General features: G+C 31.6%; 5 protein-coding genes across 6 annotated transcripts; 4 read left to right on the top strand and 1 right to left on the bottom strand.

The window, feature by feature from the left end:
• The first annotated feature begins 2,555 nt into the window (after positions 1-2,555).
• LOC119671876 lies at positions 2,556-5,173 on the top strand. 2 transcript variants are annotated; one of them, XM_038082699.1, is made up of 2 exons: positions 2,556-2,698; positions 3,448-5,173. In XM_038082699.1, the coding sequence occupies exons 1-2, from the start codon at positions 2,683-2,685 to the stop codon at positions 5,103-5,105; spliced, it is 1,674 nt and encodes a 557-aa protein (XP_037938627.1). In that variant the 5' UTR covers positions 2,556-2,682; the 3' UTR covers positions 5,106-5,173. The 2 variants fall into 2 exon arrangements, with proteins under 2 accessions (XP_037938627.1, XP_037938626.1); XM_038082698.1 differs by lacking the exon at positions 2,556-2,698 and adding an exon at positions 3,024-3,300.
• A 281-nt stretch (positions 5,174-5,454) lies between these two features.
• Positions 5,455-6,115, top strand: LOC119667229. Its single transcript, XM_038076519.1, has one exon. It carries the CDS (start codon positions 5,609-5,611, stop codon positions 6,113-6,115), a length of 507 nt encoding a protein of 168 aa, XP_037932447.1. The 5' UTR covers positions 5,455-5,608.
• A 1,111-nt stretch (positions 6,116-7,226) lies between these two features.
• On the bottom strand, positions 7,227-8,025 carry LOC119667228. Its single transcript, XM_038076518.1, has 2 exons — positions 7,962-8,025; positions 7,227-7,903 (listed from the first exon to the last, which is right to left on the bottom strand). The coding sequence occupies exons 1-2, from the start codon at positions 8,023-8,025 to the stop codon at positions 7,227-7,229; spliced, it is 741 nt and encodes a 246-aa protein (XP_037932446.1).
• Positions 8,026-11,131: 3,106 nt separating this feature from the next.
• Positions 11,132-13,414, top strand: LOC119667227. The gene is made up of 4 exons (XM_038076517.1): positions 11,132-11,288; positions 11,355-11,764; positions 11,873-11,927; positions 12,054-13,414. Exons 1-4 carry the CDS (start codon positions 11,132-11,134, stop codon positions 13,412-13,414), a joined length of 1,983 nt encoding a protein of 660 aa, XP_037932445.1.
• Positions 13,415-22,336: 8,922 nt separating this feature from the next.
• LOC119667226 (trichohyalin-like) lies at positions 22,337-25,901 on the top strand. Its single transcript, XM_038076516.1, has 3 exons — positions 22,337-22,400; positions 22,472-23,425; positions 24,871-25,901. Exons 1-3 carry the CDS (start codon positions 22,337-22,339, stop codon positions 25,899-25,901), a joined length of 2,049 nt encoding a protein of 682 aa, XP_037932444.1.
• Positions 25,902-27,270: the final 1,369 nt, after the last annotated feature.

Here is a 27,270-nt window from a genome sequence, read left to right as displayed (position 1 = left end):
AATTAACATTTTCTAGATCACATTTTTTCTGTTTGAGTATGATCCTAACGAATCGGTCTATGGCGGTCTAATTTTCTTCAGATAGCATCATCTTTGTTGGGATATCTTTGACGTTTATTTTACCGACTATTGTTTCAAGTGATGTTCTGTCGGTATTTCATCTGTTGCATTCGAAGATGGTGTGTTCAGCGTTGTCTTCGTCTGCATCTCCGTATATGTATTTCAGATCATTTGCTTTGCCAATGCCAATATTAATGAACAGAAAGGAATGGAGTTAAGTAATAGTTTACTTCGCCAGTTTTGCTGTCTGATCATTTCTCTACATCTGGGATCAATCTTTTGTTTCTGCATTCCATCTTTGTTGCCACAGTTGTTAGATTTGTCGTTTTTCATCTAGATCATTTAACGTTGTATTTGGTTGACTTTGGTAGAGCTATCAGAAATACTCACATTATCGACAGTAATATCATGAGTGTCTTTTGCCACAGATTTGAATACATCCAAATGGCACTTAATCGAGCGAATACTGGTATTGAAATGATTATATGTGACCAACTTTATCCTTTGAGGAATAATTTTGTCCAGATTAGATTAGATCGAATAAGTTGAAAACGTGACACTATATTTGCTTGAGACAATATCCGCTGTGACGAAAAATTTTACGATGACGTAAAAAATTAAGAGTGAGTGAATGTAAAAAGACATGATCGTTTTTCTTAACGAGGGTTTGTGAAACATAATATTAGGTGATGAGAAAGCTTTCAAGCTGTAGCATAATGTTGTCGATTTCCTCTGTTCAGAAGGGTCGAGGTTAGAGATAAAATGGTCTAGTATAGAATTGAAACTATCCCAACAAGTAGCTGAAAAATATAAGAAAGTGAGAGAAGCGGTTAAATGGGTTCTACAGCAAATAAGTGACAAAACAAAAACTTGACTGTAGGCTATACCATCTATGACGGAAGCGTCACCAATAAGATCAGAAAGGCGACTCTCAGCAAAGAAGAAATCGATAGTTGAGTTGACACATGTCGGTGTCAACAATGAGATGGTGCAATGAGACTGAGATCAAGGTTGATGCAATTACTAATGTACTAGTTATATATTTTAATACCACTGTTGTAATTATAACTTATGTTCCAGAAATAATGTTTGCTGTTGCAGTCACCTCCAATAGTACATGGATTTGCATAGAAAATGAAAAGGATTTTAGAATGATAGGGGTTATTCTATCATTAGAAGGAATGGGAGCAAAGCTCGAAACTTTAAGGTCTTTCAAAAGTGTGTTAATTATATAGAAAGTATCCTTACATTTAGTTAGGATACGAGAAATGTTGCTGTTTACAGCCCGTTTAGGGACAAAAGCTTTGATGCTGTTACCAAGTTACTTGATATTTGTACCATGGACTGTGATGAGAGATATATTATTGATTTATGTAGTCAATGGTGAAGGTCTTATTGTTTTATTATTGTCTTGTGCAGTCAATGGTAAAGGTCGCATAAAAGTAGGTGGCTTATAAAGAAGGGCAATATGATATTCCAGAACAAGAAGCGATAGAAAACTAGCTTCGTAGACAGTTATCGCTACTCAACTTATTATTTTCTGAGTTTTAACACATGTTGCTCATCATAAAATGATGCAGGTAGCACAATAAAATCTATTTCAAACTTGTAGGTAATAAAATTTTGTTTATTATTTTTTTCTTTATCATTTAAATTTACTAAAAACACATATAAGTTGTATTATTATATATGCACTTTTAAAAATGTAGATTATTTGGAAGCTTAAAACACAACCGTAATGATTGAGGTATTAAGTAACAGTGAATACATGAATCAAAAAAAGGAAGTTCGTTTTAAGGACAAACCTTGAGTAGATGTCGGTTGATTACTTGTACATGCCATATAGTTGCTAATATACAAGCTGAATGATTTAATCTGAAGTTTCTTTCTTATATGTAAAGGTGCTATTTAAGTTAGGTACTTGATTCGTGCTATCAATATTACGCTTTTTTTACGATTTTTTAACAAATTTTCTTTATTTTATAAATTTAGAATAGAAAGTGAATATATAATATATATGAATATATATGAACTATAATTCGAATATAGTTTTCAAATTTAGGCATAAAGATTTGAATTAAACTATAGCATTTATATATGTATATATTATTCATATTTTACATAAAGAGAAAGCAAAATAGTTGAGATTTGAATATTTGTACCATTTAAGCCAATGGTTCAGGTGTAAGTTCTGTGATGAGAAAATCTATAATTTCTTACCATTTTATCAATGTATTAATGTATTAAATTTCATATAATGTATTTTTGATCAAAAAAAATGTTAGTAGACTGCCAATTAACAATAATTATTTTATCAACGATTGACAGTAGAAATCCCCCGAAATATAATATATAATATAATTTGCATTTATGAATATTGATATACATTAACTTGTTTTCATATCTGTATGTTATATATCATGTACACATAGATTTATTAAGTTTTTTATCGGACCGGTTGAAATATCTCAAAAATATTTGAAATTCGAAAAATAAATAAGAATGAGATGATTGAAAACTACCAAAAACCAGTTCGACTTACAGAAAATTGTGTAGTCAAAAAACTCACCACACTTACTTTAGAAGAGATCTTTTTTTACTAAATCTGCTTATATTTGTTATATGAGTGTATACCAGCGTAAGTTTATACTGATGTAATTTATGTGAAATAAGTATGAAAATAGTTGTAGTCTCTAATTGTCAACCTTCTTTTCGGAATGATTGAACAACTTCCGAAGGTGTGAAAATGTATAAATACACCTATACTAAGATTAGGGAAGATTTGATCAGCATCACTAAGAATGAAGCACTAATGACGCATTTATACAAACTGATAAACTTGTTTTATAGTTAAGTATTTAATATCAAATTAAATACAAAAACAAAGCAATAAAAATTTTACAATAACATATATGTATTATATGTTCAAAATACTAATGTCATACGTATCTAGAATAGAACTTCAATTTAGTTTGGTAATACGAAGCTTGTGTTTAAAACTCAAAATTGGAATCAGTCAGTAAAACGGTCTGCATAGCATTGTTCGGTACTAAAAACATTTTTGAATTCATGAAGAGCGGAACATCGATAAACAACGTAGATTAATTTCAATAAAGCAAATAGCTTACATAATCATATTTTTAATAACGAGGTGCTTCCTTACTGGTACTGCTATCAGAATGGGAAATTTTCCACTGCTTTTGTTTATATGGTGTCTTTTAATCTGTTCAGTATTTAAAGGTATATATGTGTACATCAAATTTATAAGTTCTAGAAATTAAATCTAAAGAAATGGTGATGTGGTTTATTAAGTGATTGATATTTAGCATTTAATCTGATTGATAAAATAAATGATCATGTATTACAAATGAAATTTTTTTTTTACAGTGACAAATGGTCAATTCTATGCTCAACAACCAAATAATTTTGTAGGAAGCACTGTCCCCAGAGGGTCAGTTGCGCGTGCATCAAACACTGTTCGTGAACGTGAATACAATTATGGGCCTTTAGAGTTTTCTCAGGGTATTTCCAATTCACGTACAATAACAAAAAACAATGGCGGTATACGAAATGGAGGAACGACGAGTGTAGCAAGAAGTAACGCGATTTCGCGTGAATTAAACATAGGTGGTATTGATGTTGGAGGTACATTAACTCGTTCTCAAACAAAAACTAACGGCGCCGTATCGAATGCATTGGGATATGATTTTAATATTGGTAATTTAGGTATTGGTTCTTCAATATCACGTGACAATTTAAAAAATGGATTTGGTCTCCATCGAAATTCTGATGGAACTGTTGGATTGGGCTTAGGTTTACTTGACGTAGATCTAACGCGAAATGCACAGCAAAAAAATCAACCGCTTTCACAAGCTCAAGTAAATGTACAAGGTAGAAATGCGAAAACAAGAGCTAACAGTAATACTCAGTCAAATACTCAACAATACGGAAATATTGGTGTTACAGATACAATTTCTCGTTCGAATGCCTTTGGTAGTACTAGATTTGGACAAACTTCTGCAAATTTAGGTAATCCTGGAGGATCACCTATTTATACAGGTGCACCAAATTTCTATCGCCCACGACGTAATCTAATTACATACAAACGAATCCAACCAAATTCAGTTTCAGTAAAACGCCCAAAACGACATGTTTTAGACATAAATATTGAATCAAAAGAGCATATTCAAAGAAATCGTAGACAATTTCAATACCCGAATCAAAGGCAGAATTTTTTTAATCCATATGGACAATCTAGTTTCTTATATCCACAAAATCAGAATATTAACTCACAGGGTATTGCAAATAATAGGGGAAATCTATTTCAACAACAAGCTGGTGCAAATACTCATACAAACAAAAAAGTTACCCCAAACGGAGTTTTTCAAGATAATGGCGCATCAAGTATTGGTTCAAATATTGCAAATGATGGACTAAGTGGACAAGTCAGTTCAGCAAATACTGCTCAAATGAATAGTCAATCTCTGGATTCACTAATGATGAGTAATAACGCTCAAAGTCAATCACTTAATTTTGATCCTAATCAACAGCAAGCAACATCATCAAACGCTGGTACTACACATTCTAAAACTAAGGATTCTGAACGTATTGAATCAAACAGTGGATCTCAAGTTACTAATAACAACCAATATGGGTCCTTAACTAATATTGCCAATACTAATACTGCTGCCTATGAAGAAGGAAATATTCGTGGTGTCCAATCTGATGCAAGTAGTCAATCAATATTTCAAGGCGCAAATGGTGAAAATTCAGATGCTTTTACAAACTCGAACACTAATTCAGTTCAGGGACCAGATGGTTTTGTAAGCAACTCTGCTGTAAGTAATGCTTCCGCATCAAGCCAAGGAGGAAATAGTGCAAATGCATCCGCCTCCGCCTCTGCATCATCTGTTTCTAACGCAAATGGAGCTTCGTCGTCTACAAATTCTGTTGCAAATGCCAATGGATTTAATGCAGGAGGAAATAGTTTCGCTAATAGCGGTGCTAATAGCGGATTTGGTTATCAAGGATTTCGAAGAGGTTAGAATAGTTATTATCTGATTCATTCTCTATAATATGTGTATAAAATTCAATAAATGTTTTTTCAACTATGCACTTTTTTATTTTTATTACATGAAACATTTGACAAGGTATCCTACAAAGTATCATACCTACATCAATTTGTTAATTATTTAAAGTTTTTGTTTTTTATTTATTCATGAATATGATTTATCTGAAATAAACACTTATCGTTCTTGTTTATATTTAGTAGCACCGTGAATTGATAAAATTATATTCTTATTTTATTACACTTAAGTATATTATAACCAAATATAGCAAACATTATGGTTTTTGTGATTTGTTTTGTGTACATTAATCAATATGTTTGAATAATTTTATTTGTACGCTAATATTTTACATTACAGTACAACGGCATACATTAAGTGTTTCATCTGCCATTAATCCATTATTGTTATCAGAACTAGACACGTACTCCGTGAATAAGAATGTTCTGCTGCAGAAGTTCCAAAAGGAGCATAACCCGTCCATGTTAATAGGACTTCATAATATTGGGTACAAAGTTCATGACCTAAAATTCTACAGCTTAAAAAATGAATATGTGGAAAGTGACAATTTTACAAATGAAAATCAAAATCCTGCCTTTGTCAATAACAATACGGAACAATTCTCAGTTATTGATAAAAGTCGAAGACAAGAACGAACATTCAGTTTTATAACTGATTTTTTCAATAGCCTGTTTTACTCAAATAGTTGTATTACACCTTGTACCGTAACAGCATTTCAGCAAAATCGTTGTTGCTTAACAGTTATTGTACCTCCACCACTACCGCAAGTATGCTGCAGTACGTCGCCAATACGCCCACAACTTCCGCCACCACCACCACGACAACCTCCTATAATAGTGGTACCCCCAGTTTATATTCCGCCAATTAATTGTTGCAATATGTGTACTTATAATTATTACGGTCCACCACCATGTTACAATCCGTATGGAGCTACAAGAACAGGTAGCTATTTTAATTCAATAGGTTAATGCTATAGTCAATAGAGATCATAGGCGCTATAGGTTTCATAGATTCCAAGCTTGAACTACTTTATACTGAAATTAAGAGTTATTGAAATGTTAGGCATTTATAACTTACTTTAAATGAATTGAATTTTAAAAATTATATGAATTTTTCGTTTGAAAACAAAATTCAAAATGAAAATATTATATTTATATTTAAATATTTAGAATTATTTTGTTAGTACAAAATATATATTTTTTAATCACAAATATTTTGGTTTATATGTATATCGCATAAATAAAATATTTTTACTAAAATATATATGTATTACTGAAATATTATAAAATTGTGAATATGCTATAAACATTTGATAATAAAATTATAAATTTCCTGCTTACAAATACTTTCTAATATAATGTTTTGAAGAAATTTCCAAACAAAAATATTTATTTTTTTACCTCATCTCTGAATAATACATATTCGAATTAATTAAACATTAATAATATAGGTATAGGAATTTTAAGTATAGGTATAACCAATGTCTCTGTACTCCAAAAATTAATTGTAAATGATATGAAAATGATTTTCAACTCATATTTAACCTACTTTGACCACGTAGCGAAGCGATCAGGAAGTCTGGAATAATTGGTTTTATAGGAAAAAGTAAGCGGAAGCAGACAACTTTGGGCGGATCAATTACAACGTCTTCTTGGAAAAACGATGAGTGAAGCGATAAATACTGTGTAAGATCGAATAACATGACGCACTGAAACAAAAAATGTGTATTTATAATACGCCAACGCGCAATGTCAAGAGCAAAGGAAAGAATATATTAAAACAAAATAAATTTAAATTTCAAAATCCTGTTATAGATATGTGACATTAAGCACCTTAGAACCAAAAAGAATTTTAGACGAAATAGTCTTTAAGATAAGAAAAATTTTTAAACCAATTTAAATAATGTTTAAAATTTTATTAATTTAATATAATTAATTAATTATACTCCAGACAGCCTTTAATAATAAATAACCTTTCTAAAACTATATAAATTTTTTGTGAAAATAAAATAAATTATCATTATAACATCAGTCTAAAAAATCCATTTCCATTAACTGTTTTTCTAGATAGTGCGTCGTTCTATCCGCTACTTCTTCCACGGTACACATATTGAGGTGTGTCCTTTGCTGAGTATAAGAATAATGGAATTTCCTCTACAGTAGTGTGGTGAGTTTTTCGTAAAGAAGAAGTGCGATTAATGTCATCTACTGCTAAACGTCGTAAATTTGTGGGTGAAACATTATTTTTGTGATCTGAACTTAATTTTGGATCAAGTATCTGATCTTCATCATCTTCTTTCGGATTTAGCGGTTCATCTATGTCTTCAATAGTATCTACTTCTATTTTTTTGTCATCCTCAGCTTTATTAATAAGTGCTTCTATTTTTTCCAAGCTATCTAAACCATTTGCCTGAAGTTGTTCGTGTATACTACTAGGAATCGCAATGGCTTGCACATCTTTGTGACCCGAGATACCATTAGGAGTTGGAATAAATTGAACATCGGACGGAATTTCAGAAGTAGGATACACAGGCACTAACTCTGCTTCGTTTTCATTACCTGATTTTAACAAAATTAAAGATATGGGAACAATTTTTTTAAATTTTAAGAGCACAAGTTTTTTTATGGCTACAGCACCGGGGAACACACGCGCTTGCTTATGTGATAAGGATCTCTTTAAGTCCAGATGACTGTCTGCAATCACAAAAGCCCCACCATTTCTATTTTCTGGATTCAATCCATGTGATATTTGCCGTCCTAAAAAATATAAGTTTATCATACATTTTAATTATTTAATTTTACCAAACTAACGAACCTTCGCAGTTAAAATTCAAAGCAGCAACAACTGTTAAAACTATAACAGCACACTTTAGACTCATATTTATTTTATTATTTCTTCTATGCTTTATTTTCTTTTATAATATATTGAATTAAATTCTGTTTTCGAAATTGTGGCCGTCTTTATTCAAAACTAAATTATAAATGCTTTAAATATTTAATGTGAAAGACTTTTTATATGTGAAACACATGAATATATTTCATTTGTAGGGTATACATTTATACATTCAAACATTCAAACATTTATACTTTTATACATAAATATTTAATATGTATTTATCACAGCAAAACCATTTTGTTTAAATATACTTATATATGATAAATATCATACATGTTAATTCTACAAACTGATTAATGTTAATCTTCCAGAGAGATATATAAGACGCATAAAATTAGCAATCAAGTTTTAACCTAGTTTCAACACAGGCGACCATATAAAGCAGAATTTGAAAGCTTATTATTTATATCAAAGGAAAAAATTTAAGATTTATTATAATCGTTAATGACAATCCAAGTTTACAAAATAATTTTTACAATGCTTAACAGAAATATTTATTTATTTATTATTTATTTAAGAGTTAACATTAAAATTAATTTTAAAGTTAACTAAGAATAAGGAACTGGACTACCAGGTCGTTCGTCCTGTCTTAACAGAAATAAGTTTATTTGTTGATAGTAAATTCGTTTAAACAAAAAGAAAACAAATTAGTCATATAAGCACTTATATTTTCTTAATTGAGACATATATCACGATTACGCATTTTACATTAATAAAAATATTTAGCTGAATAGCTTAGCAAAAAGATTTCAAGATTCTAATTAAAAACGGTGACAACTTATATTTTATATTTTTATATTTATTTATTTATTAAAGAGTAGACATGAAAATTGCCCAACAGCCGATACTGCGGCCAGAAGAGACCTATTGTACCAGTATATTTTATATATTGCACTTATATAACTATTTTTAGAAGAATCTACTACATGTACTGATTTAGATGAACGTAGCCCACTAGGTACTAAACTTATCTGCTCCCATCTTTTTCCCATGATTACTGAATGAAGTTCCCACATTTCTGTGGAAATCTTCTCCATTCATTCCTGAGGTGGTTTTAGTAGGTTCAAGTCATCAGACTGTGGGTAAAAACTGAATGAAATGATGTCAGAATGGATTACGGTGTGTCTATCAATCGTATGTGATTCTTCAGTAATTTATCCTTGTTGCAGCCAACTCTCACATTAATGTGAATATCTTATGTAGTATAACTAAATAAATTTAGCTGGTAATAATCATGTAACAACTTTGTAATCATGAAAAACATATTAGTATACCGACAGATTATTTCTACAAAAACGCTGCTTTTGTATATATAGTAAATTGTATGTTGATGCTAGTTGAGTCAGTGCATTTGAGTAGTTTTACTCTCTACTAACTGCGAAACCCTCTTTACATCTTGACTGGATTATTTTTATCACTTCATCTGACTAAGCAATAACTGACCTCATATTTGCATACCTTCCCGAGGAGACTGTAACTATTTTAAGATTTGAAAACGCGGTGTTGGTAAACCTGTCCGTCTTCGTGAATAGTTTCAGGGTTCTATCCTTTATGTATTTTTTGTTCGGATCGATCTTGATGTCTCTGAGGATGCCATTTGTCCTAATGTGGCATGGCATCTTGAAAAGTCCACTTAGAGCCTCCAGCTGACAATTAAAAATAACATAAAATATAGCACACATTACTAGCAATTATTTGGAGTGAATAGATTTTAAAATAGTATTTTTTTGTACTTTTCTATTTTTGGTTGATCAATAGAGTTAAATACTTTCCCAGTTTGGATGAATCTGAATAAACATATTCTGATAAGTTTATCACGATACCACATAACTCACAAAATAATTTGATGTATTATTAAAAAGTAGTTGTATTTCTTGTTATATTCGGTCCAAAGAGGCAATATTGTTTTGCAATAGGAGACACAAACTAACTATTGGTAGACTCTATTTTGTTTTGTACTAATATTCTAATCAGCAAATCTAGCCGAAAGTTAGTATTATTATATCAATCAAATTAAGAAAAAAAATGATTTGGGTTGAATTTCTTGATGCAAATACTGCGAATCTGCGTTATAAGATTCTGGATATTTCCATTGTATAATTTAGATATTATGTTTTGAATATATCCCCGATTAATACTTGACTTTGCAGATTGTGTATATTTTGTATAAAAGTATTTGGGATGTTATGGAAACTATTTACGTTGCTGTTTAATTGGTTATCGCAAAATTTACTGGACTGGTAAAATTCTATTTTTTTTTCGTTAGATGAGTTTTTTGTATTATTTGTTGGTTATTAACGTTTTATTGAAAACTATTTGGTTTCGTCATAAATCGTCATAATAATTTGTGGCTGAAAATCGCGCATTGGATTCAATTTTTGTATTTGTACGAATTTTTTCATGTAGTCATTTCTATAGACTTACTTTACGAATTCAGTCGCCCCCAACAGGCTGGAGCCTACTCATCATATCAGTTTGTTAAAACTATGAAACGAGTAAGCATTTCTATTTAGGTTGTCTTAAGGTCTCAAGATAGGTACGCGTTCTGGACACGCGTTACTTTATATCATAATCTGTCTACAAAACAAATATTTTAAAAATAGTGCCGTTTAAATCGAAAAATCCTATGTATTGATATATTTAAAATAGGATACACCCACATACATTCACTTAGTGAGAAGAATCCATTTTAATATATGCAAATATGTGTAATAGACTTTTTTATTAGAGGATCTGTTAATACTATTTTTACACATATTACAAAAACTTAAACAGAATACTAAGCGTAACACAAGCTTAAATAAAAAACAAATGAATTCTCATTTAGTTTGCCAACGTCGCTCTCCTCTCAGAACATGAACGCAAGTTTCTTTAGTAAACGCAACTGTAGTAAAAAACTAGTCACAATAAAAAGCTCTTGTTTGTGCGCACGTTCGGCCAGTTCCTCAATAGTTTTTATGGTTAAAAGAAGTGTCAGTGTTGATTGATGCGACAATAGTACATGATTAAAGAATCCAATAAGGACTTACTTCAAATTTTTAAATAAAATTTTTGTTTTAAGAGATAATGCAAACAATTGAAAGATCATAATGAATATTAGATGTAATCATAAAACATTGGTTGTAGTTGTTTTTCTAGCCTCCTTAGTTGTTGCGGAAAACATTGCAGGAGCAGATAAAAACATCAAGAACATCAAGGATGCACCAAATACAGTTAATTTAACAATTACTGAAATCCCAATTGAGGGTAAATACAAATTAATTATTACAATTTTGAGTTAATATTGTAAAAATATTTTTAACTTATTTGTAGATGATGAAATTAAAACATCGACTGAAAAACCTCCAGTTTCTAATGTTGAAGAAAATATTCTTAAGAACGATAAAAATGATATACAGCGTCACACAGTAGCAGACTTTATCATTCATCCATTGATAGCATTGAAGCCTAGAAACAGCGAAGGTGATATACCCGATGGTAAACAAGCAAATAATGTAACAACTTCACCCTGGCAAATATTTGGTTTTAATGCTGGGCAGGGACTTGGATCATCTGTATCGTCGTTAGCAGGTCAAGTTACAGGCTGGATAAATGATCGAATTCAGTTACCTGGATTAGTTGAAACACCAGTTCGAGAATCTACTACAACAACAACAACTACAACAACTGAACGTCCGGATGTCGTTGTAAGAGTTCAACACAAACCCTCAACAAGGAAACCTGTTATTCGAATATCCAATAAGAATCGTCCAAGCAATTTTAATCATTTAAATAATAGAATAAATAATAACAATGAAAATAATTCTGATGAAAACGATAATGATTATGAGGATGAATCTGATAATTTTGATGAGGAAGATGATGATGAAGAAGAAGAAAATGAAGGTGAGAAAATAATACTTGGTAAAATTTTATTAGTAAATTTTAAATTTGTAGATTCTACCGAAGACGATGATGAAACTGATGATGATGACGAAAATGAAAATCAATCTTACGATGATGATGATGAAGAACAAAACATTGATGAGGAACTGGATAATGATGACAGTGGAGAGGATGAATTAAACAAACCAATACAACGGTATCGGTTACCACAAAATCAACGACTTCGACCGCAGTCGATTCAGCAAAAACGTCGCACTCCTGGTAAACAACGTAAGCAAACAACTTACACACCAAAACATCAACGCGTTTATTTTACTGATTATGAAGATGATGAAAATGAAGAAAGTGACACTTATGATCAATTTTATTATGACTCACGACCGTCAACAAAGAGGTCACAGACCCATCCAAATTTTATTCAGCGTGGGCAACAAAGCTTAATTCATCAAATTCGTCAATTTACAGGGGTACAAACTCCTGCAGCTATTGGTGAAATTATGCAATCTAAGCAACCTAAAAATAAAAAAAAGGGTGAACACGCAACACTTTTTATTAACCGAAATGGTCAAACAATTTATGTGGCACCAGAATTAATAGACTCTAAAATTTCTATATTGCCTTCTTCCTATTCGCAAAATAATGTTCGAAAACATTACAAACCTGGTCAATATCCTCAACCACCATTGACAACTCCTATTAAACGGAAAGGGCAACCAACACAATATATTACAATTCCATGGTCTAAGCTTGGTATTTCCCCTCCAACACAACTTGTGTCTGTTGCAGAGGGCATACAATCTCAACCTTTTATTCTAAATATTCCGCAAGAAGCAATTAATAATATGCAAACACCAGATCGCAAAAAGAAAAGACCTGCCATTTCCGCAAGTGCTGTTCCTCTCCTAGCAGATGCCTCTCTTATGAACATATTCGTGCCACCAAAAATTCCTCCATCTCGCACTTCCACACCAATAGCAACATCTAATACTATACTAACACAAGGTACACCTGTCATTATTGCAACAAAAGCAAAACCAAATACAACAAAAACAACACATAGCTTATTACAACAAAAAGTACGTCCCGGAACATTGATCGAAATGTCACCTGTAATGGAAGTATCTGGCATTCTAAGTGAAGCAGTTAAAAGTGCAGAAAGATCAGAAGATTCAAGACCAGCAGACTCAAAAAGTAGTAATGAAAACGAATACATTTTTGTGGGTGATGATAAGGAGCCTGAACTGGCAAGACAAGTTCAACCAATTACGGCCAATGTTCCATATGCAAAGGGAAACCACATGCGCCGTCGTATTAATTTGCATAGACGCTCACGTACCATTGAACACCCGACACCCGTAGCTTATGTTAGGGACGAAGTAAGCTTGGAACAGCAAATTCCAGTACAAATTGTTAGCGAAGAGTCTACACCGAAGACTGCAGTAAAAAATACAAATAATGAAGATGTGCAGCAAAGTCACCTTAGTTGAATGATTTCTAAGAGTAACCAATTTGAAGACTATTGTATATTACTTAATATAAGAAAGTAGATAACATTAAAATAAACCAAATAAAATTATACATATTTTATGTAAACTTCAAGTGCAGTTATTTTAATAAACGTATTTATATGTAATTTGGATTGCTTTCTAAGGCTTCAGTTTGTATAAAGAAGTAATTTTACGACAATAATAAGAAATATTATTATATAGTCGAAATCATTTATCATTAAATTAGCTTTTAAACACATAAAATCCAATTTTAATACTAGGAATTTGGTGAAAGTATTACAATAGAGTAGTTAGAAAGTGTTCTTTAATTAAAAAAAAATAATTTAGTCACTGTTACTACCTTTTAGTTATTTATAAATATTATTTCCTCCAACAAAAAGTTTTTTACCTTGGACTTTTAGTATTTAATTAGAACAGAATTTGCATGTGCAAGCAATGCCAGCGTTTAATAGTCTATAATTCTATATATGTATATTTTTACTAAATTAAAACTTTCTTTTTTCACAAAAAATAGTTGTTTTTGCTGATATAAATGGCAATATATACTTAATTAGTATATTTCAGAAGATATAAAAAATTTAAAATGCAAATGATATCAAAACAAAATAAATGATCACACAAATATGCATGGGCTTACGTTGTTTCCTTAATGTAAAATTAATATTGCCACAAAGTGGTGAACCATATTTATAAGAATTATAATTAATGCAAAATTAATTCGAATTAATCACGAAAATAGCGAAATATTAATGTTTCTAATCGCGTTCAATGAACTATCAACTTTAGCACAGATTTCTCTTTTGAAATACTTGGCTTTCATTCATAGTTAAATATTAAATATCTTAGTCACAATGAACTACTATCTCCGCAAATTAATTTGCATAATATATAAAAAGGTGGTGTTTATCATTAACTTCTTATAGTATTTATGTAAATTTTATGAAAACTAATGGCTATGAACTGTTACAAAGGTTAGTAACCTTTAATTATAGTTTTATTCTTCTTTCATCTTTTAATCAAAATCTACGGAACCTTTTTTATCTGTTTTTTTTGGCTAAAGCATCAAGACTTGGTAAGCTGTACGCTTACAATTTATCGACAATGTCTATACAAATGATCTGTTAAAACTTATTTTGCACAGTCTTATAGAAAAACAAAATTTTCTTAGAAAAAATTAATACTTTTCCATAAAATTGTTAGAATTCCAAATATGGAGTTCTTTGAATCAATTGAGTTTGTGTTTTCAAATTTTCTTTGGATTTTTCTTTTTAAAATTGTATCATCAAACCACACCACAATTTCGGATAGAATAAAGTATTGACATTTTATATAAATGTTAGCTAGAATAGCTGAACTAGCTAAAAATCTAATGTAAATTCTGCAAAGTTCAACTACTTGTCCCCATATTGGAATCCTAAAGTTCGATTAACTCGCATCTAAAAAAAATTGTTGAAGTATTTAAATAACTGTTCTAACGCTTTTAAGTGGGTCTTTGTTGGCGTACGGGTTCAACAACACACGCACAACTTGGCCACTGGCAATTTACTTGAAAATCATTCAACACCAGATGCTGTTAACTATAACAAAATTAGTTTTGAATTTTGAATATACAGCATTCTTATAGGTTTTTTGATATATTTATTTTTACACATTTCGTATGGTCAGTGAACTTGTTGATTTTGTTCTTGTGCAAAACAGTATTTAAATTTATATGTAGTTATATTATAAAAAAGAAAACATTCATAATCACATATGGTGTTTATTTCAAATGATATCAAAAGACATGCAAATGGATAACATCCAAAGAAGAGAAGCAGATTGTCAAGACAATGATTGGTGCGATCACTGTTACGAAGTAAACAAAATAAGAATCTAAGAAGAATCTTCCCGCTTTGAGTAAGCTTAGAACTTTTGCATAAAAACGAATGATGTGCTCTTGATGTTTACAGTTCTACTGACATTCCCATTCAGTTATCAAGGAACACGAGAAAACTCTGAAGACGATAATAACTTCTATACATTAGAGGAGCTGTGTAATAGCAATATTTTTATTGTTACATCCAAAGCAGCAATATGTTTAGAATAATCGCAATACTGTTGGTCAGTGTGGTCTTCACTACAGCAGGTTAGATATATGACAATTGGAATTAATTAGTTTTATAATTGATCACATTTTATTTATACAGAACCTCGGGTTCAGCAAAGTCGCGGTCTTGCATTGAATCATCACTCAGCAAACGCAAATAATCCCTATTTATTTTTAAGTGTTCCCCGTGGTCGATCCAGTGCTGTCGTTCATGGTTTTGAAATTTTAGATGCAGATGCTAGTAAATTGATCAGAACCAAAAGTAATGACGACATTGATGAAAACTTGGAAAATGAAGATGACGATGATGAAGGTGATTACGATATCAGTCACAGGAGTAATGAACAGGAAAATGATGACGAAGAAGAGGAAGAACAATTAAATTATGCTGACAAAGAAAATTTTCCAAACCTAAAATCAATACTGAAAAATGTGAAGTCGACTCAGATGGCTGTTGCTAAAGAACACGCAGGAGCTATTATGGTTCCAGATGGAGTCATTGAAATTGAAGGACAAAGTGTTATAGATGAAAAAACTGGACAAGAGGCATTATTAGTACCTCGTTCTGCACTTAATGCTATACCAGATGGAAGTGTGGTAGCCCTTATAGAAACCAGTTCGCTTGATGAACCAGTTGAAGAAGAAAGAGCTAACCGAGTTTACGTTCGCCGCCGGCGAAAAGGCGCAAGGAAAAATATCCGCCGTGGGTTCAACAAGCGCAGGCGAAATGGAAACAAAAACCGAAGGCTTTCAGCAAAACGAAAAAATGTGCGAGTTATTCGTACGGGTGGAAAAAACAGAAGGCGACGCGTAAATAACAGCATTCGCCCAATTAGAATACAAGGCTAAACGTAAATTGAAATGACTTTACAAAATAATTAAAATGAAAAAACTTTTTTTGTGGGATGACCATATTTTAGAAATAAATGTGATAATGAATTCTTATTTTAATATTTTGCTGGTTTTATTTGTCTCAAAACAATTTCAAAACATTTTTTAACTTATAAGTATTATAAGCACAAGCAACTTAATTTATTTTATTTCCCTGCTCTTTCACTATATATATATAGATATATATATATATTGATTAGAGAAATCTTATAAATACCTTTTCCCAAAAGTTTATTCCAATAGCCAATAGTGAAACATTAGTCAAACATTAAGTTTCGCCACAATACAAATGCCTCGAATATTAGTTAAAATACTCAAAACTTTCTTTTTTGAGAGATTTAAGAATATTTATTTAGCAAACTAGCTACATTGATGTAACTGATTATTGGTGGCGATATAAGAGCTAAGTCAATCGATGTTTGCTTCGCATTAGGTTTTTGTTACCACACTTGGGTTGAGGTTGTCCTATTTGCGCTTCATCAAAAGTCCGAAAAATGAGAATTTTTTGTTCGATTTTAAGGCTGTGGACATTGCTGATATTTGTATCAATTGTCTTTTGCGGTATGTTTAGCGAAAAATTGTGATATTACTCACAAATTAATTGAATATATTAACTAAACTTGTCACCATTTAAAATAAATTGTTTTGTATAGATAACTAATAAAATATATTTAGATAATGAAATTGAAACAGAAATCAAACGCTTCGAGCATGAGAAACAAACATCAGAAGATTCTGCATTAAATGTTGCAATAACACACAAAAATGATCAGATTTTAGATGAGAAAACGCTTACAGACGACATTATTGCAGTTAAACCAGATGAGAATAGAGAATCTAAAGATCAGAATGTGAATGATATAACGCTTTTCATAAAATCTGACGAACTCATTCAAGATTCACGCATGGTAGGAAATAATTACTTTTCAAAATTACATTATTTGTTCTTTTTTAATTAATTAACTTTAACTAATTCAGCAACGCTTGGCAAGATCTCTTCAAGACTTTCATAATACAAAATATCTAACAGAAGGAGCTAATTTAAGAAAATCTAATTCATTGAATGATAGTAATGATAGTGATGATAGTGATGATGTTCCAGACACACTTCGTGAAGGGAGAGCTGTCCGACGACGCAAGCGTATACGACGCCGTAATACAAAAAACAAAGTAAAACGAACTCGTCGCAATAAGCATGTTGCAAACCGTAAAAAAACTACAAAACAAAATAGTTCCAACAAAAAGTTTCTTAAACGTAAGAAGTCAAAAAAAGTAAAGTCTAGTAGAAATAAAAATAAAACAGGAAAACGGCGGCGCCCCAACATTAAAACTGGAGCAAAACGTAATCAAAAGCGATATTATAGCAATCAAAAGTTAAACAAACCGAATCATAACAAAAAGAGACAATTACGAAGGACACAACAAAGAAGAAAACTAAACATGAACACAAAATCCGATATAACAAATTTCAATGAACCCAGAAAGGAAGAGGTTATCAATGAGCCTAACGATTCTTTACCTGTTGCTGCATAATTGTAAATATACTTGTAAGGTTATTTTTAAATTTTTGTTTTTAAATTATTTATATTAAATTTTAAATTTGAGTAAAATAAAAATAATTATGCTTTGTTTTATTTATGATTTATTTCCCTATATATTCCAAACATATAATATATTTCAGGGCTTAAGCTACGGGAATTATCCTTACGTCATCTCTCTCCCCTGATTACTGGAATGAAGTTTGAAGTTTCCTCAGTAAAATATAAAACCAATGCAGTTATAAGTTTGACAACAAAACATAGTTCAAAGTTTCTAGTTGTTGTTGTTGTTGTTTTTGTTATTGTTGTTGTGATTTGAGTTACTGCTGTTGTACACTTTTACTCTTTCGTGGCAGGGGCTTATGCCTGCCCCACACTATAAACTTTAACTATACTAAAATCACTATCATTTATTCATTTCTAACTGATGACGGACCGTAGATAAGCATATCTTCCTGTGCGTCCTGAGGTGGACTTAAGGTTTGTTAGGGCGGGGTTGGGCAACGTATCAACTTTTGTGAATAATTTTAGGGCTCTGTCCTTCATATATTTTTTCACTGAGTCGATTCTTAGATCTCTATGTATGTCTGTTGTTCTAATATACCAAGGAATCATAATTAGTCTTCTTAAAGCCATATTTTATGCTATTTTTAATTGCTTTATGGCAGTATTTGAGGCTTTGCTCTAAGTTACACATCCGTACAGTAGTGCGGGCCTAATTATTTGAGCATATAATAACTTTCTATTTTTGCGGTTGAAGCGATTATTATTAAACAACGGCTTCAGGAGATGTGGAATTATAGAGCAACTATTCCGTTTGCATTTTATGTGTTTATACCAATTAAGCAGTTTGTCAAAAGTGACCCCTAGATATTTTATGCTTTCCTCCCACCGTATCTCCGTGCCACCGACGCTCACTCCTGGAGGATGCTGCCTTTTCTTTCGTGTTATAAATATAGCCTTGAGAAATATAGCCTACACCATGAGGTCTATATTTCTATGTAAGGTGTTACTTACATTTATGGGATCCCGGTCAGAGTAGATCAAGCAAGTGTCATCTATGTAAATCGCCATTGACACGGGGCGTAAGGTGGAGATGTCTGCCGTATATATATTAAACAATGTGGGTAACAATGGCGACCCTTGAGGTACACCTGCTTCTATTGTTCCTGCGGACGAAAGAGTGCTGTTAATTTTAGTTCGGAAGGACCTTTCTTGCAGGAAGCTACCGATGATTTTAATCAGCCCGCTTGGTGTGGGCCATTCCACACCAGCATTTGTCATTTGCGCTTCGCAAAACCTGAAGAAAAAAATATCTCCACTCCAATCTCACAAGTCAGCTCCAAAGTACTGCCATCAATATCTTATGCGGATGCTGTGAAGAAAGGAAGTACAACCCAGCAACTTCAGTCCAATTCTCACTTGCTGGCCTCCCACATGGAGAACCTTTTAGATAATATGCAAAGTTTTTAGTGTTTTCATGTAAAAGTTGATTTGACTAGCTTTTTTTAATGTAGATTAAAAACAACTATTAATTAGTAATATTGTAGTAGTCATTTGTTTTATAATCCTTTCAAAATTTTATAAATATATTGAAGTATATTGATATTACAATACTTTGAATTTTTAGTTATCATTTTTTATAAACTATAAACTTAAAGAAAATATTTTGCAAATAAATCCTTTAAGTTCTATAAAATTTTTAATTACGACCGATTTCGTTTCATTTCAAATATTTGCTTTATTAATTTAAATTACTTTTAGTTTTAGTTAGTTCTTAACATACAATTAGTATTTTTCTAAGAGTATATATATTTTCTAGCTAGTTGTTTTCCTCGGTTATAAATCAAAGTTTTGCCATCAAATCTTTTAACATTTTTTTATCTTGTTGCTTACTCTACCTTAACCACTAACTTAGCCTAACCTATAACTATTTACAATATTTACAGGTACGCTTATTCAACATTAACCACTACCTTAATCTAACATTAACCACTACCTAACCTACAGTTATTATTTACAATATTTACAGGCAGAGTAGCACCTAATGCTGCCTTATCTATATCTATCTATCTATATCTATCACTGCATCCGAGCAACACGATTCCACACGAGTCAGAAGGCGATGCACCACCCCAGTATGACACTCCACCAACGATATCGCTCACCTGTGTACAGCTCTCCTAATGTGTAGTGTAAGTGACCAATTCTCAAACACAGTGAATCCATTACCTCATTGTTTTGTCAGAACACTCAATGCCAGGCATAGGTCCTACCAAGAAAAATTCTCTGTATATTATATATTTGCTGGCTGCTGCTCTGGGTGATCAACATTTCACGTACATGGATCGTGTTGATCTGCACACGACCGCAGTCGACGACGACAATGCAACGAATGAATAATGCAAAGTAAGACCGATCTAATTGAAGCTTTGAGCGTATTTATATTCGCGTCGAATACTTCAACACAGCGAGCTGCTTAATTTGCTGTGATATGAGTGTTGTCTTTTAATTCTTTCGCCAAACAATGAAAACAAATTGGTTGATCAGTGAAAATGGAGTTATGGTTTTTCAAACATTTTTTCAACATTTTTGCATTTGGGTAAACTAATTTCCGAAATAGTTTCGCCACTCTGAACTTGATATTTCTAAAACCAGGGTTTGGAATGTCTTAACGGCTTGATGTCCTATCAATCCGATGTTTTAAATGCTCAAGAACTTATTTCTTTGAACTAATGTGTGGAAGCTCGCATTGTCGTGGTGAAGGATAATCTTCTTTGGTGGTTGATTTTCCTCAATTCCCCGAAGACTTTCGGCAAACAAATGGGAATACCGGTTTTTCTGAAAAACAAACAAAGACCCAAACAGTAGATTGCTGTTTTGTTTCAGGCTCATGGACGTAAATCCATGATTCCTTAATTGTCACGAAAACAAGTGCCTTTTTTAAGCAGTTTGGAAATTATGGGGAGTTCAACGAGAATAAATCTTTCTAACAGCTAAATGTATATGTAAAATAGAATATATGCGAGAATACAAGAACAAATCTTTCTGAAAGTTAAATGTAGATGTAAAATTGAATATAGGCTGATCTCACTAATGCTCAATGCCGTCTCTATCTTCCAGTATGTAACATGCCTATTCATCTCAATCATTTTTCGTACTGCATTCATGTTTTCTGGTACAACAGCCGTTCTTGGACGTCTTTCACGGAATTCATCGTGTAGAAAACGATTACAACACTCGAACTCATTGCATCAGCGTTTTACAGTCACTGGATGTGGGGTTTCTATCACCAAATGTCGAACTAATTTGATCGATGCATTCTTTTTTTCTGATTAATCCGCGTCGAAAATTGTGAAAAATCATCGCACGAACATTTTCATTATTTAAATTTAAGATTAGAAAGGATATAAGAAGCATTCATGTGGCCATCCGGAGCACACAGTCGCACATTCTTGATGACTGCCCATGGTGCGATTTATGACACACATATTATGACTTTTGATGTGATATCTTTGTTAAGCACACTAGATCTCTAAGTAATTATTTTGAACTTAAAATGTTTGGTTTTTTAATAATTATATGCTCCCATACAAAAACTTAATAAAGTTGATAAAGTTAAAGCGTTTTGATTTAAAGTTCTTCATCATACACTTAGTTAAGGCATTATTAACGGTAGTTAGATAAATTTCGTTGTGAAATTAATTAAAAAAGTATAATTCAGTATCAGGATATTAGATATCAAAGTGTTATTAACTAAGTCTTATATATTTTATAATTATTTTTAAACATATTTGTCAATTTATTAATTTATATATTTTAAGCTACATACCATGATTATTTTTTCATATCCTTACACATTCAATTAGATTTTTTCGAACTTTAACCAAATCTTATACAACATTTTGAACAATATTTAACTTCAACTGTTATTTATTACAATATTAACTGTTCATCTCTGAAAATAATAATCAATCAAAAATTTTTGTAAATCGTTTTTCTAAATTTAACGAAACAAAGAATATGAACCACAGAATTTAGTATTCGCAACTTTGTAACCAGAGGCTATATTTAAAATAGCAAGTTAATCACTGAAGAAAACCTCAGACCATGGCTGAGTTTTAATCAATTAATTTTACATTTATATATCTGCAGTTTTGTTATATTATTTTAGTGAAAAAAATTAGTAAGTATATTTGTATTATTAATCTCAGCGTGGAACTTTGACATGCCCTCAGGTATTTACTAATTATTTGGTAGAAAGTTTTCACATATTTAGGCAAATAGTAAAAACATTTCTGGTATATAAAATGGAATAGAACCATTCTTAATTCAGTACGGTTTAAACAGTCATTCTTCAAGTAGGATATGAAAGACTAAGACAATATGAATAACATACATCTAAGTCTTGTGTTGGTAGTTATTTTGTCAATTTCAGTGTATCCTATAGGTAAGTTATTGTACAAAGAATTTGTGAACAGATATTTTTATTTTACGAAATGAAATTTTTTAATTGATTAGTCGGCAAGGACGTTCGACAGCAAAATGAATCATTTAAATTATTTAATAAACAACATAGATCAGTTGGACAACAAGAGGATGTTGTTCCACAAGGACGCATTACTAGCGCGGTGCTGAATAATTTGCTTGCGCTTAAAACCACTTCAACTACTACAACAACTGCTGCACCAACGACGACTACTGTAACTCCTACAACTCCAACTACAACTACTACATCACCAACCACAAGCCCAACAACGCCGACTGCTACTGCTACCCCCCCTGCTACTACTCCCCCTGCTACTCCACCTGCCACAACAGGATCTAGAGCTTACACGCCAGATGAATTCGATTTAGATGGTAATAGCAGCGATGACGAAGATGACATTGAAGACGATAATGATTATTTGAGCACTTTGAGCTACACTACTCCACAAGATGAAAGCGATCCTGAGAAAAACATTAATGATGATGAAATAAGTGATAGTAGCACAGCAAATAGTGATGAAGATGAAAATGATGATGATAATTATGATGAAGGACGTGCTGCTCGCGCTCGTCCAAATGATTTTCAGCGTTATATTAGACGGCAGCAACGCATTGAACGCCAACGGCGCCAACGTCAACAAAAATTAAATAGACATCGTCAGCAACAAAGAAAGCAATTAGAAGCACGAAAACGAGCAGAAAATGAAAGGCGAAGGAACCAACAAGTAAGATTATCAAATAGAAATAGAATCCGCAGGCAAAATGAAAGAAACCGTTTGAATAAAAGACTTCGTACCCAAAAACAAAATAGATATAGAAATCAACAAAAACGACTTAGAACAATGCAACGCCGAAGACAAAAACAACGCTTAAACAGGATACGTCAAAAACAACGTAACTGGCGAAGACGTCAATCTCAGAGACAAAGAAGACGTACTCAAGCAAACAATCGCAGACGTTTGAGAAACCTGAGAAACCGAAGAGGACGTAATAAGCGTGTTGTAAGAATAAATGTTTAAATATTATACGGATTCTAAATTTTATTACAAAAACTATACATTTGTAAAACCGAAAATTAAATGAAGTAAATAAATAACATGATTTTGATATATATAATCTGATAAGCTAATTTTTTAAGTATTCAGGGAAATCAAAATAATTTGTATCTATAGTTTTATTTCTGTTATTTTAATTTCCTCGATGATAACAAGACAGATAGGTAAACATGCATCAAAATACTACGCTTAATATTTATAACCTTAATACTGCAGGCAGGTATGCAGATGTCCTCCCCACATGAACAATCTGACATCCATCTTATTATTCCATTTTGTCACAAACTAAATACAACTAATTCAAAGCCAATCTTTTGATTTGACTTTGATTTGTTTTCAATCTTTCATTCATTCTCTTTTTAGAATAATGATATGTAAAACATATTAGGATAATATAAAAACTTAGATTTAGGACTTTGACATTAACGTAGACAAACGGAAAAAAACATTCGCGGTAATTTAACTTGGTTTCTACTAATTTTAATTCAACTAAGTAACTTTTTTCTTTTTAGTATAAAATTGTTTACCTATTTATTTGGTAAAAATATACATATTTTTCAAATTGAAATTCTTTTCATATTTCAAAAATATAAAGGATAAATAGAAGATTCTCCATTAAAATCGTTTTTCAATTGGTCACTCACCACTCACATATGTTATTAAATTTTGTGTTTAGAAAACTATGCAAACTAACCGAATCAAAGGTTCAGCAAATATTTACAGTATATTTTGATGTAATTATAAATCTTCATATAGTAAAATATATAAAACAGGCTGCATACATTTTAATACAAAATTTATTGACTTCATTATCAACGATTTTGCTTTTCGATGCTGCTTTTACAGAATTCATTGTAGTTTGAAAGCTTTAAAACGTGTTTGTGTCAAGTTTTTGATAACAAAGTTATTGTTATTGGCGCTTTAAAAAAATTTAACTGGTAACCTTTGCAGATAGGTCAAATTAGTTCATTTGTGGCTCGAAAAGTTCTTTCTTAGATTCCATTATTGGCAGCAAAATTTATGTAAATTTTTAATATATGCCAAGTTCATAAATTGTAAGTTTAGTATTAAGACAGATATTTAGAATAGTGAAATTATGCATATTAAATACATTAGATAGTTATATAAAAGAAGCGAATTTTTTTAGAAAACCAGTTGATTCCAGGCTTCTGTAGCTTGGAGTAGTTTTTCCTTGTAAACATAGAATTAAAAAAGTATACCTATACTGAAAAAAGATGAAAACACTACACTTTTATCTAGCCTTGCTAGTTTGTATTTCATTTACTCTTCTACAAGGAAGTAAGTTTTGATTCGAATGTTCTTAGTTTATTTATATAGAATGGATATGAAATTTTGACTCTTTTTTATCGTTCAAAGATGCAAAAAACATATATGATGATAATCGTTCATACAAACTGTTTGAAAAAGAACATCAATCTGTTGGACGTTTTGAAAATATCGGTGCTCAAGGTCGTGTAACCAGTGGAGTTCTAAATTCTCTGTTGGCATTAAAAGGCACCACAACTACCACTACAGCTGCTGCTGCTCCAACAACAACCACAGTAACCACTTCACCAACAACAACAGCACCAACTTCCACCACTAGCACATCTCCCACGACAACTGCTCCAACCACAACTGCTCCAACAACAACTTCTCCGACAACAGCAACTTCTCCAACAGCAACTTCTCCAACAACAGCAGCTCCTACAACTGGAAGTCCAACAGCACCTACAGCATTTTTCCGTACATCCTTAAATTTTGATACAAATACTTTAGATAATGATATTTTTGATGATAACACCATCGCCGAAATCGATGATGATGACGATACTGATGATGCCAGCGATGATATTGTATTACAAAATGAAAACAATGACCTTGATAATGACGATGATAGCGAGGATTCAGAAGAAGATACTAATCTATACTTATTGAATGAAGATGAAGACATTGGTCGAGCTGCAAGAACTCGTCCCTCACAATTTCAGCGTTACATTCAAGCTCAACGCCGTCTTGAATCACTTCGGCGCCAACATCAACAACAAATACGGCAACGAAATCAACAACGCAGAAACCAAGAAATAAGAAGACGTGAGCAAAATTTAAAAAATCGTAGAATAGCAAATCAAAATAGAATACGTCGTGTGAACAACAAAAATCGTGAAAGAAACGTAAGGCGCAATCGTCAGCAGATAAGATATAGAAATCAACAAAAACGTCGCCAACAACGTTACCGACGAAAGCAATTACAACGTCTAAGAAGGATGCGTCAAAGGCAACAAATGAGACACCGTAGACAACAAAGAAGACAAAGATTAAGAACCCAAGCCAACAACCGAAGGCGACTCAGGCGCATTCGAAATAGTGGACGTTCAAAACGTATTATAAGAATGAACGTATTATAAGAATCGCGTGCACTTGTAAAACAAAATATTTAGAAATTGAAAATGGGAAATATAAAAAATAATATTTAAAAAATAATTTTAAAAACATATTTACTTAATTCAAGGCTTAGTTTGATTATTTGATGTAGTACTTATCACGAAAATTTATCTGTTTTCATTAAAAGTCTGTTCTTTTTTAAATGAACACTTTATCTATATTGCAATAAGAATATATTATGTCCATTGTGGGCTTACCACAATTATAATAACTGAAGTTCATATCATAGTGAAATGGCCGAAATAGATTTTATTATGCCCTCGACTAATTCTTTAAATTCCGTGTTCCGTGCTAATAATTTTAAAAGGAACTAGGTATATTATATTCCATATAATATAATGTGATTATTCTCCTTTAATTCTGTTAAAAGTTTCCTGATTAAAATTGTCTTTTGGCAGTGCGACATTTCAGATTAATTCTTACTACGAATAAACGCCGCAATAAATATTTTATGTGAACTAGTTTAACGTATGTTGATACAGCCATTATTCTAGAAATAAACCCTAATGCAGGGTTGTTTCAAACGGGAGTATGTGCGTAAAATCTCAAAGTTCCTTCAAGAAAATTTGTTTACAAATGGATCCTTAACCTTCATCTTAAATAAAAATCTTGACTTTAAAAGCTTGGCTTTATATTTAACTTTATTCATTTGCTCTTAAAAATAATTAAACATTTAAACTTAACCATTGCTAATCATTGTTAGCTTTCCAAAATAAACAACCCAAATAAAATTATAATTTTATACAAGAAACGGATTTAAAGTTTTTCACGAACACTGTAACTTGTATTTCTTTCCTTAGCACAATTTTATACTCGACAACGAATTAAAGTATTTGCAGACATAGTTCTATTTTACTTTTTATTAAATTTGACACTTACATAATAATATTTCATTACACTTATAATTTAAGGTTTTTCAAATAATCATTTTCAATAACCAATATAAATGACCCCTTACATATAGCATACCAACATCAACCAATACCCAATCATAAAGCTTTGTGCACAGTATGTCAAAATTTAGTATTTTCTGAACCAGCAAAGATATAGAGATAGAGATAAATTTTCCTGAAATATATTGTGAAGCCTTTTACTCCACCGCACTATCAGTGCCACGGTTGCCACTTGAAAATTTTTTTCTGTACCAAAATTGGTTTATAAAGGTACCATTTCTGTAAAAAAAGGTCCAAAATTTTTTTGGACCTTTTTGTTTTCTCGTTCTGTGTTTTTTATAATGTTATAAATGAACAAAATATAAAATAGTGCAAAGTTGCATTTATAAAAAAAATTAATTGGAAATATCCACAATAAAGTTGGGTCGTCAAAAATGTA

Source organism: Teleopsis dalmanni, chromosome 1 (assembly GCF_002237135.1).
Source record: "Teleopsis dalmanni isolate 2A chromosome 1, ASM223713v2, whole genome shotgun sequence".
NCBI classification, from domain to species: Eukaryota; Metazoa; Arthropoda; class Insecta; order Diptera; family Diopsidae; genus Teleopsis; species Teleopsis dalmanni.
The sequence above is the reverse complement of the archived record's forward strand: the minus strand, read 5'-3'. Positions and strand labels throughout refer to the sequence as shown.

What these genes read in the sequence shown, in the direction of transcription:
- LOC119671876 (XM_038082698.1), top strand. Translation starts at nt 3,240, where the DNA reads ATGGGAAATTTTCCACTGCTTTTGTTTATATGGTGTCTTTTAATCTGT. An exon ending in AATCTGTTCAGTATTTAAAG is followed by an intron (nt 3,301 to 3,447) that starts GTATATATGTGT and finishes TTTTTTTTACAG; the next exon opens with TGACAAATGGTCAATTCTAT.
- LOC119667229 (XM_038076519.1), top strand. Translation starts at nt 5,609, where the DNA reads ATGTTAATAGGACTTCATAATATTGGGTACAAAGTTCATGACCTAAAA.
- LOC119667228 (XM_038076518.1), bottom strand. Translation starts at nt 8,025, where the DNA reads ATGAGTCTAAAGTGTGCTGTTATAGTTTTAACAGTTGTTGCTGCTTTG. An exon ending in TTTGAATTTTAACTGCGAAG is followed by an intron (nt 7,904 to 7,961) that starts GTTCGTTAGTTT and finishes TATATTTTTTAG; the next exon opens with GACGGCAAATATCACATGGA.
- LOC119667227 (XM_038076517.1), top strand. Translation starts at nt 11,132, where the DNA reads ATGAATATTAGATGTAATCATAAAACATTGGTTGTAGTTGTTTTTCTA. An exon ending in TACTGAAATCCCAATTGAGG is followed by an intron (nt 11,289 to 11,354) that starts GTAAATACAAAT and finishes ACTTATTTGTAG; the next exon opens with ATGATGAAATTAAAACATCG. An exon ending in TGAAGAAGAAGAAAATGAAG is followed by an intron (nt 11,928 to 12,053) that starts GTGAGAAAATAA and finishes ATGATGATGAAG; the next exon opens with AACAAAACATTGATGAGGAA.
- LOC119667226 (XM_038076516.1), top strand. Translation starts at nt 22,337, where the DNA reads ATGAATAACATACATCTAAGTCTTGTGTTGGTAGTTATTTTGTCAATT. An exon ending in AATTTCAGTGTATCCTATAG is followed by an intron (nt 22,401 to 22,471) that starts GTAAGTTATTGT and finishes TTAATTGATTAG; the next exon opens with TCGGCAAGGACGTTCGACAG. An exon ending in CCTGAGAAACCGAAGAGGAC is followed by an intron (nt 23,426 to 24,870) that starts GTAATAAGCGTG and finishes TATCGTTCAAAG; the next exon opens with ATGCAAAAAACATATATGAT.